The 13267-nt window shown below is 43.8% G+C and overlaps 1 protein-coding gene across 1 annotated transcript in view; it reads left to right on the top strand.

The window, feature by feature from the left end:
- Positions 1-809: 809 nt before the first annotated feature.
- Positions 810-13267, top strand: part of LOC102515565 (lymphocyte antigen 75) — a 106657-nt gene continuing 94199 nt past the window's right edge. The window contains 3 exon segments of the mRNA XM_006176792.3: positions 810-985; positions 6421-6792; positions 12412-12582. Coding sequence (XP_006176854.1) covers positions 892-985; positions 6421-6792; positions 12412-12582 — 637 coding nt within the window. The 5' untranslated portion in view covers positions 810-891.

Raw genomic sequence — 13267 nt, 5'->3', positions numbered from 1 at the left:
ATCTAGGTAACTTAGATCACCCTATTTATCATGGTAGCAGTTCCCACAGGGCGACGATAAGTTCTACTCTCACAATTACCAGTTTTGGACTCAGACTTCCACATTTCTATTGGATTATTATTGTTGTTGTTGTTGTTGTTGTTTAATTATTAAGAAAAAAAAAAAGCTTACTTGCAAAGGCCAAATGCTTAAAAAGCCTAAATCAGCCTTGGAAGTATTACAGGGCCACTCGAATAGCTCTTGCTTTTAATTCTTTAACAACTGCGAGTCGAAGAACTTCATTGTGCCATTACCTCACCTTTGTTTGCACTACCAAAATGTGCAAGACGTTGCCAAGGACGACAGAATTCTTCGGCTCGACCACAGCCGCAACAGGATGGGTGCACACTTCCCTCTTTGGAGTACAAGGGGACGTGGGTGCCCCTCCAGACCGACGGTGCAAAAGGAAGAAGTCACCCCTGACTGAGGTGCGTCAGGCAGAGAGCAAGGTCCTAAACCCATCAGGGCGGTGCCAAATCCCAACAAGGACCGCGTCTACTCAATTTTACTGAAGAAATGGCGGGGCCTAGGACCCCCAGGCTCGCTAGTCTGCGCCGCGCTCTGCTCTCGGGCTCGCGCGACCGCCCGCCTCCTCACGGGGCCACCCACCACAGGTGCGCCGAGTTCCTCGCGCGTCGTCTTCCCGCCTGGTATCCCCCACCCACTTCCCCGCCTGCCCCGCCCCGGGACGGAAGATCTGCTGATCTGATTGGCCGAGGGCGGCGGGGGCGGAGCCGGGGCTCCTGGAGGCCCGGAGCAAAGGCGCTGGCTTGGTTGGCTGGGCTTATTAGGAGGGGTGGGTGACGAGTGCCCCTGAGGACCGGCTGAACCGCTTGCTTGGGCCCGCTCAGGATGAGGATGCGCTGGGCGACCCCTCCCCGTGCGGCGAAGCTCCTTGTGCTGCTCCTCCCGTGCTTCGGGCTGGTGGAGCCCTCTGGCCGCGCAGGTAACCGCAGACGCGTCCGCCCGCCGGCCGGCTGGGGACCTCGACGCCGCCAGGTCGGCCGACTTTCCTTGGTTCGGGTTAGGACTGCGCTTCAGGGTCACGTCACCTCTGCTTTGCTCGGGGCTGGAGCGGGACAAGTGAGCCGAAAGGAGGTCTGGGGAGAAGGCGCTCCACTGCCATGGGGGGTCCGGGAGGAGGACGGGGTGGGATGTGGGAGGGCAGGGCTTTTTCGTGCTGAGGGCAAGTAGCCCACTATAGAGGAAGCACCCAGCCTTTACTGGACGAGTCTCCTGCTTTCTTCGTCCTCTCTCCTCTAAAATCTTGCTTCCCTAGAGGATAGGGCTTCTCAACACCCATCCCCCACTCTCCATCCTTCCCATCTCGCCCCAACTTCTCCCCTTGGTTACCTTGGCTCCTCACCGTGAAGAGGCGCTTTCCACCCACAGCGCCAAGAAAGAGTAACGGTTCCCCAACTTCACTGCGTCCATGGTGCACGTCAAAAAGCCATGTATCCTATAGTGACCATGATCATGATTCTCTTATGATGCCCTCCCCCAATGCCTGGAGCAGCGACCCTTTCTTCTAATTGGCTTATCGGCTCCAAACGACCCCCAAAACGCCAAAGGTCCCTTGGTGGATCTCGGGTCGCTTGCTGGGAGACCTCCAGCCTCTGACTTCAGAAGCAGTACCAGGAACAGACACCCTCGGCTGATGCTCTGGGTAGTGCCTGCCCCACCACCCTGCTTGGCAGCAGCCGGAATTTGCTTTTACTTTCTCTTTTTGCCGTGACAAAAGGTGTGCTGAGGACTTTATTCCTTCGTCTGGCTGCTTAACAAGCAATCAATGAGCCGTCCCCACTTACCACTTCTGTTATCTTGAGAGAATGAGGAAGTAAAGGATGGTCAAGGGAGTTTTCTGGAAAACTTCAGTTTGCTTGTGGCACTTACTTTCTTTGCAGCTAGACTAAGTTACTGTCTGATTTAAACCTCATTCAGAGTATGAGCAGCATCACCTCATCTACATCAAGAACCTTTTAGTTGACCCTGTTGTGATTCACTCTCTGCATTCTTCTATTTTCCATGTTGGAAACTACCGGCCTTTTCTTGCTATGAGAATTCTATTCTGCCTGCCCCATAATTCCTGGGAGAAAATTATCACTGCAGCAACTAACTATAGCCAAACACACTAGTCTTTCAATCACTAAACTCTTGGCTTCCATCTACATTTACTTTAGTCTTACTTGTTGTCTCTCCCCCATAGAACTCAAGATGTCCTTAATTTTTGCAATCTCTGCAATGCCTGGCCTTTCTCATACCCAAAGCAAAGAGCACCAGCTTAACGCCATTCTTCCTACATTAGGTCCTCATAGGTGTTTGTTTTCCTGCATCCTTCCTCACCCTTAGAAGCTTCTCTGGTCAGCTTACACACATCCTCAGACCAGACTGGTGGCCCTATTAAGGGAAGCACTGGAATTTTGAAACCCCAGCCATTTGGGTAGCTTGTTTGGCAGTGTGTCAGCTTCACAATGCTGGTGATGGCGTGCCCTACATCACATCTATGTGGCTAGGTTTGCGCAAGGTGGTCTCAGTTGCTCAGATGCTGGAGGAGTACCTTTGTGTCCTTGGAGAAATGCCAGTTGGTTAGTTTATTTCTTTGCCTCCTTGGAGAGCTAACAGCTTGAAGTAAACTAATCCTTCAGGGACTCCTGAGGTTCTCACCAGCCCACACCATCTAGTCTGAACACCAGGACTTTGTGACTCCTACTACACTGCTGTGGACCCAACTGTCACTTCAGGACCTGTTTTTGAACTGGCAAATCCAGACTTCTGATTCTCTTCTACTGTATACCCTGCACACATGGTAGCATCTACCCTGCACACATGGTAGCATCTCTGCAAAATGTTTGACAGTGTGGGCTGTGGCAATTCCCCTGAAACTGAAAAAGCTTCAATATTTATTCTTCTTGCCTTCCCAAGCCATCTCCTCTCCCCTTGTCTGTGATTACAAAATGTTTATGACTAGCTTCTCTTTGGAATGTGCCAGGCTCTTTGGTTTAGGGCTTGTAGCACAGGAGTTACTTAACAATCAGACAATAAGAGATCCTCTTCCTGTGATGGTCTAAAAATTCATTTTCAGTTATGATAATGCTAAGTAGCCATTTCCTCTCAAACACCAGTAGAATGTTTCTATAAAATGAAACCCAAAGAAAGTTGTGCTAAGAGTGATGAGGCTTCATTTCATCAACCTCTGCCTTTTAGACTTGTCCCAATATTGTATTTGGAGGTAAACATTAGAATTCCATTTAAGACCAGCATGAGGCTGTAAAGTGAACAAGATGTGTTATATGACTACCAATAAAGAATCTGTTTGATAAATTGCTCTACAGTCACCATTTCAAAATGTAATGCATTCCTGACATATTTTATACATCCTTATTTAACAGATTTTCTAAATAAGAAATTACTTTCACACTTTTTCAGTCTTTCTTCCCACTCTTCAACCTACCATCCAAATAGGTCACAAGACTGGGGCAGACTGAAAAGCTTCTGCTAAGGGTAAAGAAAGATATGGGGAAACATCATGAGACTACAAGACTCTCCCTAGGTTTTATATTATGTATGAATGCTTGCATGTACGTTATGTATGAAAGTTAATAACAAGTTTCCTTAAATCATATCAATAATTAATGTCTTTGCTAAGTGACCACTATAGGTATTAAGCATCGATATTATATACTTGGTTGAAAGACAAATTTAGAATGAGGCAAGTATCTACAATCATAGATGTCTGCAGTTAGGTGAGAAGTTTGGCGTCTCCTCCTCAACATAGCTACTCCACACCTCTCCTATAGTCTTTCAGAGGTCCTATAAGCTTGTTAAGTCTACAGGTGTCCTTGAAGTTAAACATATACTAAATGGGAAAGGGTAAAATTTTTTCCTCCAAAGAGTATTTATAAAGCAGCACTGTCACCTAGGTGCACGTGCCCAGTACAAATGGGATTTGAATGACCTAAAGTGCTCCTAGCGTTAGCATGACATGACAAAGTTGTGGACATCTGTTCAAGAACAATATGCGATGAACTTAGCAGAGACTAGTAAAGCCTGCAAGGCTAGGGAGACTGAGCACTTTTGGAAGCATAGGATGTCAGTACTGGAAGAGACTTAAATATCATACTCCTCTGCTTTCATCTGAAATTTGGAGATTAGAAGACCCTGGGGGGCAGGCCCGTGTATAGCTCAGTGGTAGAGTGCTTGGCATGCATGAGGTCCTGGGTTCAATCCCCAGTACCTCCATTAAAAATAAATAAATAAACCTAATCCCCCCCCCCAAAAAAAACATAAGAAGACCCTGGAGAGATTAAGTGACATCCCCAAGGACTCCCAGCTAACCAGTCGCAGAGGTAGGTCTTCAATCTAGGACCACTCACACCTTATTCCACTGCTCTTTCCACTGTTCTAAGGGCTGTAGCTAATCCACTGGATTCTGCAAAGGCAAGTTGGAAAATCTAGCACTCCAAACCGCAAAGGTAGGCAACACTGCTGCTTGCCCAGTTTATCTGCTTAGGGTTAAAGGGCACAGTGCAAAGTGCCCAGGAAAGAGAGCGGAGAGATTACAGGGCAGGAATGGGGAAGGTTCCAACAAAGATGGCCACCGCCCACTGTCCTGCAGAAGCAGACTTCTTTTTCTCTGCAGTAATTCCTGATACTTTGGAACGCAAGATTTACTTTGGAGAGGGGAGAGGGAATAGGTTGGGGAAGAGGTACCTCAAGGTCTGAGTGGCTATTGGATAGGTGGGAGAAGGACATTAGAGAAAGTGTGAGTGGTAATCTTCTAAGATAGTATAGTTTCCCTTTTTGTTAACCATCTTCCTGAACTGTGTTCATAAAGTAGAGAATGATAGAGTGATGTCAAAGAAGATGAGAGGATGGAAGCTGCTATCCAAACATACCAGGCGATAACCCTAGGCAGTATTTTAAAATACAGATTTGAAATCAGAAATAACTTAAAGTTTTAAAAGATTTTGTTGCTGCTCTTTCTGTTGGTTCCTTCGGTGCTGCTACTGCTATTAAAAACAAAAATTTTGCCCTAATTTCAAACTGGAATTGGACTTAATTTTATAGTTGTTATTTACATGGTGGAATTTCCCCTCAAGTCCTTAGTATGAAAATTTTTAACTCCTCAAGCCTGTGAATTATTGTTAGAAAAGGTGTTTAGTGTTAGTAAAACTACTGAATGTGAAGCTAGCATCAAAATGAAAGTGTCTTTAGGGAAGTAAAATTTTTGCAGCTCCTTCTGCTGAACCCTTTGGTTTATTGACAAAGACTGCTTACGTCTGTCTAAACCGTTTCACTTTATGCTCCTCAATGTGAGGTTCTGTGCTATAACTTCAAAAAATGTTTCCTTGTAAAAGCACTGACCAAATTGTTCAATTGTAGTTTATAAATAACGGGCGTGAATCTTGATCCACGAACTCATGTGTGCAAGAAACAGTGCATTACTTTATTTGCATAAAACCCAGTTAAATTTTGTTCTGAGGTCCCCATTCCACCAGGTTAACAGAACTTCAGTTTCTGTCATTACTTCTCCCGGTCATGCAAAACTGCCAAGGGGATATTCAGGGACATTCCTCCCTTTTCCCTCAGTTCACACTGGCTACTTCTGAGTTTTCTGTTGTCCGAACCTACTGGGCCTTGAATCCATAGCTCAGGGGATTCCTGAAGCTCAGGTTTGGCTGCCATAGGTAATCCAGACAGTCAGTCCCCAGAGCCTTTCCCCAGAGCCTCCCGTCACCTTCCTGGAGATGGGTCAGTGGAGCTGCCCTCAGAGCCCAGACCTCCATTTCCTCTCATCTCTTTACGCCACTCTTTTACTTCTCCCCCATCTCCTCTGAGACACATTAATGTCATATAATAATTTACCCTGCCATGGTAGCTAAAGTGTAAGTAAGCAAGGCGGAACTGTGTCCTGAATAGGCTCAGGAAGTTTTTCATTGACTATAGGCCACCTGTCGAAATTGAGGAGCTTCTTCATCTCATTAAATAAGGGGGGAGGGGAGATATTTCATTGATTGGCAGTAGCACGTATGAGCACATTTTATCCTCACATCTACCATACAAAGTACAGTTTTACAAAGGAGGAAACTGAGGCCCCACAGGTAAATAACTTGCCCTGATCACACATGGCCAGTAAGTAGTGGAAGCAGACTCTAAACCCAGGCAGACTGGCTGCAAAGCACATGCTCTTACCCCACACTGAACTGCCTCTCTGGCTGTCACTGTCCTCTGACCTTGTGCAGTGCAGTGCAGTTATACAGCTTGGGGAGCGGAAACAGTTCAGTCATGCTCAGACTCTCCTTAGCAAGCAGGGGCCAAGGTACATCGACCACATAATTCAGAATCCTAAGATGTCTTCTCTGACTACCTGTCTTGTCTCAGGTAATGATTCATTCACCATCGTCAATGGAAACACAGGCAAGTGCATCAAGCCACTGAACAACTGGATAGTAGCCGTGGACTGTGACCAAACCAAGGACATGTTTTGGAAATGGGTGTCCCAGCATCGGCTCTTCCATTTGCAGTCCCAGAAGTGCCTCGGCCTTGATATCACCAAATCCACAGATTCCTTGAGAATGTTCAGCTGCGACTCGAATGTCATGCTGTGGTGGAAGTGTGAGCACCAGTCTCTGTATGGGGCTGCCCAGTTCAGGTTGGCTCTGAAGGATGGACATGCCATAGCAAGCACAAATTCATCTGACGTCTGGATGAAAGGAGGCTCGGGGGAAAACCTCTGTGACCAGCCTTACCATGGTGAGTGTTGGAGAAGGACTGCTGCTGTGTTTGGTAAAAGTGGCACTGAACGTGGACCACTGATCACAGATGAAGCCATACACTGGTAAGGGTGGTGAGCTAGCGCTCAGTTCCAGGCGCTGTGCGGAAACGTTGAGCTACTTCTGTGAGGTCGGTGCTATTCACTCGCTTTCACAGGTTAAGCTAGGGGAGGTTAAGTGCCTTGTCAGAGGTTCCATAGCCGCTGTGTGGCACCCTGGGGTTTAAAATCCCTCTGATACCTGAGCATCTGTACTTCCTATGATTCCTGCACTCCAGAGGAAAGGAAATGTTAGAGTAACAGGAAATCCTTCACACAGGATAAAAGCCAAATGATCTAGTAAAGCCTGAATCTATTCCTTTTTTTTTTTTTTTAGCCATTAAGGAGAAAAATGCATTTAAAAATCAAAATGGAATAACTGTAGTTCAGATATCCAAGGTAAAACTAGGTAACCATTGTAGATGTGATTTCAGACAAGTTTCTGTAATGCCAAAAACTTGAGTTTTCTGAACAGCGTCAAACTTGGGATGCCACCAGACATTCTCAAAGCAGTGTCTTCTGGCGACTTGTAGCTGCAACCTTATGGGTTTAAGTTCTCCTCCTGTAGTTATTGAGTTTCTGGGTTCATTCTGCCTGTGTACTTTCATACTAGATGAATCAAGGAACATCATAACTAACCTAAACTCATCTGGGCTCTCTGAGGAGTCGGATGGGCCCGAGAAGCCTCTGCTGGTACCAAGGCTCCGGATCCTCATAGAGTTCAGGCCAAGGAGAGAAGTCTGCTCTAGGTCCCATGTGGTCGCCAAAACTGTTGACTGAAATAAAATGCACAACCTAAAAGTTGATAGTTATGTTTTACTTGGTGGACATTTCTGAGGACTTCGAACCTCTTCGAGCCTGGGATGACAGCCTCCCAGACACTCTGAGGGACTGCTCTCCTTTTTTTTTTTAAATTTTTTTGAGGGGGTGGATAACTAGATTTCTTTATGTATTTTTTAATTATTTTTAATTTAATTTTTTAGTAGGAGGTACTGGAGATTGAGCCCAGGACCTTGTGCATGCTAAGCATGCGCTCTACCACTGAGGTATACCCTCCCCCACTGAACCTATTCTGAGTTAAAAAAGAAGAAGAAAAAAGAAAAAGAAAAAAAGGAAATGTATTTTTTCTTGTCTGCAGATTTGGACGTAATGGAAAAACTTTAAGAATCTTGTGTGGCTTTATTTATTTTTATTTTTGATGTGGCTATCACATTTTGATGTTTGTGATTCAGCATTTTAAGAGTGGACTTTTTCCTTACTTGCTTCCAAAAATAATTATGTGAATACAGATCTTCCTCAACTTACAATGGGGTAATGCCCCAATAAACCCATCGTAAATTAAAAATATCATAAGTCAAAAATGCATTTAATACATCCATAACGAACATCATAGCTGAGCCTAGCTGACTTTAAATGTGCTCAGAACCACTTACATCAGCCTACAGTTAGGAAAAATTATCTAACACAAACCTGTTTTATAATAAAGTATTGAATACCTCATGTAATTTATTGAATACTGAAAGTGAAAGAGTAATTGGGTACAGAAGGCTTGTAAGCGTATCAGGCTGTTCACCCTCTTGATCGCATGGCTGCCTGGGAGCTGGGGCTGCTGTTGCCCAGCATCATGAGAGAGGATCACACCATGTGTCTCTGGCCCAGAAAAAGATCAAAATTCAAAGTACAGTTGCCACCGAATGAGTATCGCTTTCACACCATCATAAAGTCAAAAAATTATCAGTCAAACTGTCATAAGTCGGGGAACTGTCTGCATTGCCTTTGGGGGAGCTGATCATGAACTTTGTTCTGAGTCTAAAGACTCAGTTACAACAAATTTCTGAGTTTAAAAAGAAAGAGTAGACTTATTTTTTAAACTCTAAATATAATTAGCTCTCGCCCAAGCAAATCATTTTTCATTATGTTGCTCTAAATTGCATCAAATGTTGAGTATATGTATATTTTTAATTGTCTTATCTAAGTCTTAACTATTATCTCATCTGTGCTCTTTTCTGTCATTTACACAGTTTTACAAAGATTTTCCACATCTCTTAAGCCTCCCATCCTTCTTGCTATCTGCACAGGTTCTTCTCCGGGGGGAACGTCTTCCTGTTTCCTAGGGAAGACGCAGCAGCTTCTGAGATGGCAGGTTCTGCTGTTATGGGGAAATATTAGAGAACCAGAGATGGGATTTGCCTTTTCTTCAGTCCTCGACCCTTAAGTAGCTGAACAAGTCTGTTTCTGTGAGCCAGCTTCCTCCTAACCTTAAAAAGCAGTCGCATTCTGAATACTACTTAATGGCAAACTTAAATTTTGTGCTAGAAAAGCCTTTCTCTAAGTTGGCAGCTAAGAGAAAACATGGAACCACACAGAATGTCTTTTGAACTGGATTTGACTTGCTTCCTTGTATTTTCTCGGGGATCAGCAAGGATAATTTTCCTGGCAGGGCTCTTTCTGTATCCTGCCCCTAATTCTTTTGAGGGACATAGTTGTAATTAAATTCCTCAGTCCCCAAAATGCCTTCATTTCAAAATAACTTCGGTTTTCTTTGTAATCCTATGTGTTTTATTTTATGCATCTATAATATTCTTCTGAGAAGTGGGCTCCTGTGCCCCAAAAAGGTTAGGAACCCACCTAAGGCATCACCCCAGAGAAAGCTGAACAGTGCCTACCAGCAGGAGCCCACAGGTATAAAGTGTTTCTTGACCTTACCAAATAAAGCATTTGGAACACTTAATTTCCAAATAAGAAATTCAGAAATTTCTAAGGAAAGACACATGTAGTTCTGACTTGTCAACACATACCTCAAGTTTTGATTTGCACAGAGACCAAATTGCCTCTCACCCATTCCTCTCCAGGCGACAGGCACCATCCAAGTTGCATATGTCAGGAATCTTCAGGTCACCCTGGAGTTTTCTGCTTTCCTCTCCCACCATTTGAATTTAATCAAATATTAAGTCCTGGCAATTTTACCCTTTTAAATTTATATAATCCCTTCCTGTTCTTGGGTTAGACACTGCTGTCTTAAGTTAGGAACTTTCTCTGGGGCTGCTCTCTCAGACTCCTCATATTGGTCCCTGCCCCCTCCTTCTTGTCTAATTGTATAGAGATAAGAAAGGTAAGATACCTGAGTCCAACAAAGCGAAGTTCAAGGTAGCCCAGCTTGTTACAGCGAAGCTAAGGCTCAAAACCAGGATTGCACTCCCCAAACACAGCATCTTTATTTCCCCTTAGCTTTTGCTATATAATTTTTTTTTCACTTCTAACATAAGAACATTTATTTGTCATCATGTCCTGGGTTGCTTCTCTCCCAAACCCCCATCCTGTGTGAGTCATGCTCCTCTCAGAGAAAATTTCAGTTGTATAAATGTTATGAATAAAGTGCCCTTAACTAGCATCCAAATATGCATTTCTATCACTAAGATATCTGGACCTCACTAGCAGTCTTCAGGTTTTGAATATTTGGTGAATCATGCAGAGGAAATGGACTTTCAGTGGAGGGGTGGCTGTGGAACTGAATTCTGAGCAGCTCTTAGAAGCCTGCCAAACTCTTTAACCATTGATGCTATTTTGTCCTGTGTTACCGAAGAAAATAATGTTAGTTTTCCATGTAAGGGTCTCATCTCACAAAAGTTGCGCCTATTGCAGAATAAGCTGTTGTTTTAAGGCTGCCAATGCCATAAATGGATACATTCAGAAAAGAGTCTTCACAGGAAAGCCTGTCTCTCCGGGGAGACCCATGGGACTTACGAGGTCCGGTAGCAGGGAAGAATATGTAAGAGTAAAACTCTTAGTGAATAGCATAATGTATCTGCTGCTGCTGTGGCGCTCGTTATATGCTTATCACTCTTCAAAGCATACTGTGAACAGGAGAGCTTTTTAATTGAAGCCCCACTTTGGGCTATGAAATGTAACTTGGCAACTGAGAAGGCAGCCATTGATGTCACAAGTTGTCCTTACATGTTGGGGACCCTAATCAGAGAGCCAGTTCTCATTCCTGTCATTTACAGCTGAGTGACTGGGTGTTTCATTTAACAACTCTGCAAAAATGGGGATTTCACAAACAAGTGTAATACTTGCCCCACTAATTGGCTGATGGTAAAGAGCAAGTGAAACCACTTTATATCCTGAATCACAAGGTTTACCAAAAAAAAAAAAAATCCTGTTGTTTCTGCAAGTAATAGTCATTGTGCTCAGGGACTCTCCTTTTAAGTATTGTAATAGGGGAAGAGAAATTGGGTAATGAGCTGTTGGGAGTATGGTTAAATATAAAATGTAGGCAGTAAGCGAGATGCTTATAAAATATAAGGTCAAATTACTCTTTAACAAAAGTACCCTGTTGAAAACCACTTGTACGTCAGAGGAAAACAAAACCAATATCCTCAAAAGATTGTTCGCAAATAAAGGCGTCTAGATTTATTCCTCCTTCACTGTACTGCTGCTTAGTACTTCTAAACTGTTAAGTCTCACACTTAAGTGAACCTTTGAGAATAATAAAGGATGTGGAATCAAATTCTATCTTAAGCAGGATTTTAAGCAAATCTATGGGACATTTTTGAGGGACCCTAATAGCCTGGTAAAAGTGAGGAGAGCTGATTACTATGCTTTACCTATTAGCCATTTGATCTGGTAAAACCATCATTTTAAACAAATTAAGGATATGGAAGAAGGTTACTGAAATAGTTAATGGGGTCAGCTGTCCTATAAAACACCTCTCCAAGAGAACTGTTATCAATATAAATATTTAGCACTGCCTCTAGCATTTCCAGGCATATTTGAGATAGGAATAATTTTTTAGTTCCTCTCCATGTACCAGGGAAATTTGATAGAAAGAAAAGTTACTTCTGCTACCTTGGTGGCCACCAGCTGGTCCCATGACTGCCCAGCTAAAGCTGGTTCTTCTTTCATAACCTGAATTTCCATGCCCTGGCTGTTTTCAGGAATCCACTCAGAGACCCAGCAGCCCTTCCTCCCACTTTCTCAAAACCCACAGCCTCAATTCTACCACCAGTCTGTAAACAACACAGCTATTTGTCCATCTCCATTGCCACAGTTGGTTCCAAAGTCCACACCCAACTTCAGTGTTTCCATAATATTTTTTCTGGCCTCACTCTTACTAAATAAAATAGAACGTATGTTTGATCTCAGGTGGGGCACTTTTCTGGTGAAGTACTGTGCCACCATGGTAGTCAAGTGATCCTTACTTGATAAAGCCAGGATCTTTTAGTCCCACTTCCCACCACAATAAAGCTTTACGTGGATTATCTCATTGAGCATCATGAACAACCCTATGAGCAAGATACTATTATTCCTAATTTGCAAATACAGAAACTGAGACTGATCATGGATGGAGAACTTGCCCACTGCTGCACTATTGATCAGTGGGGGGACCAGCATTCAAGTCCAGACCTGGGCAGTCAGCATCCACGCCACACTGTGCAGCCTATCCAGATACTATATTCTCATCAGTGAAAACATCTTTCTTTCAAAACAGTTTTAGAAATTAAACTAAAGCTGATTAACCAGTTTTTAACTCTTCCATCTTCTACTTTCTCCCCAACACACAGAGATCTATACTAGAGGTGGGAACTCCTATGGGAGACCTTGTGAATTTCCATTCTTAGTGAATGGGACCTGGCATCATGAGTGCGTTCGTGGTGGAGATCACAGTGGGCCGTGGTGTGCAACCACCTTAAATTATGAGTATGATCAAAAGTGGGGCATCTGCTTACAACCAGGTATGTATGGGCTGGTAAACTTTACATGTGGGAAGAGAAGGATTCCATTCCTATGAGGCAAAATGGAGAAGGACGAGTCCATGATGACTCAAAAATGACTACAACAGATATCCTAGAGAAGGAGGCTATACTTGAGGAGGGAGAAGTTGTGTGTGGCTCTGAACTTACTTTCAGAAGTAGGTCAGGAAGAGAGCCAAGACAGGACGTTGTCACGGAAGACAAAGGATAAGGAAGTGTTCTGTAGCACGGATACCTCAGGAAGAGGAAGTGGACCAGGCAGAAGCAGTCAGGAAATTGCTGCTGGCCTTTAATACAGCAGTTTCAAAAACCTAATGGCTGTGGAAGGTCGGTTATAGTGGACTGAAGGAGAATAAGTGTCTTTCAAGACTGTGGAGACTTATGTATGTTTAGAACCTGAAGCAAAGAGTGGAGGACAAAAGAGAGAGATACCTCTGGCCCTCTCAAAATCGGTGACATACTTCCCTCAGCTGTACCTGTATATTGATCAAAGCATTTTTTTCTAATTGCTTCTTACTTGAAGCATACTCTTCAGGGTGTGCTAAAAAGTTTACTGTTCTTTAGAAAGAGACTGACTGAAGCAACAGCTGTATCATTATCTGGTATATAACAGACGTATATTCTCACCAGTTAGGTCAGAGTTACGGGGATCACAGTAGCCAACATG

The sequence above is a fragment of the Camelus ferus genome, chromosome 5, assembly GCF_009834535.1.
Source record: "Camelus ferus isolate YT-003-E chromosome 5, BCGSAC_Cfer_1.0, whole genome shotgun sequence".
Lineage (NCBI taxonomy): Eukaryota > Metazoa > Chordata > Mammalia > Artiodactyla > Camelidae > Camelus > Camelus ferus.
Note: the sequence above shows the minus strand (reverse complement) of the source record. Positions and strands in the feature narration are given on the sequence as shown.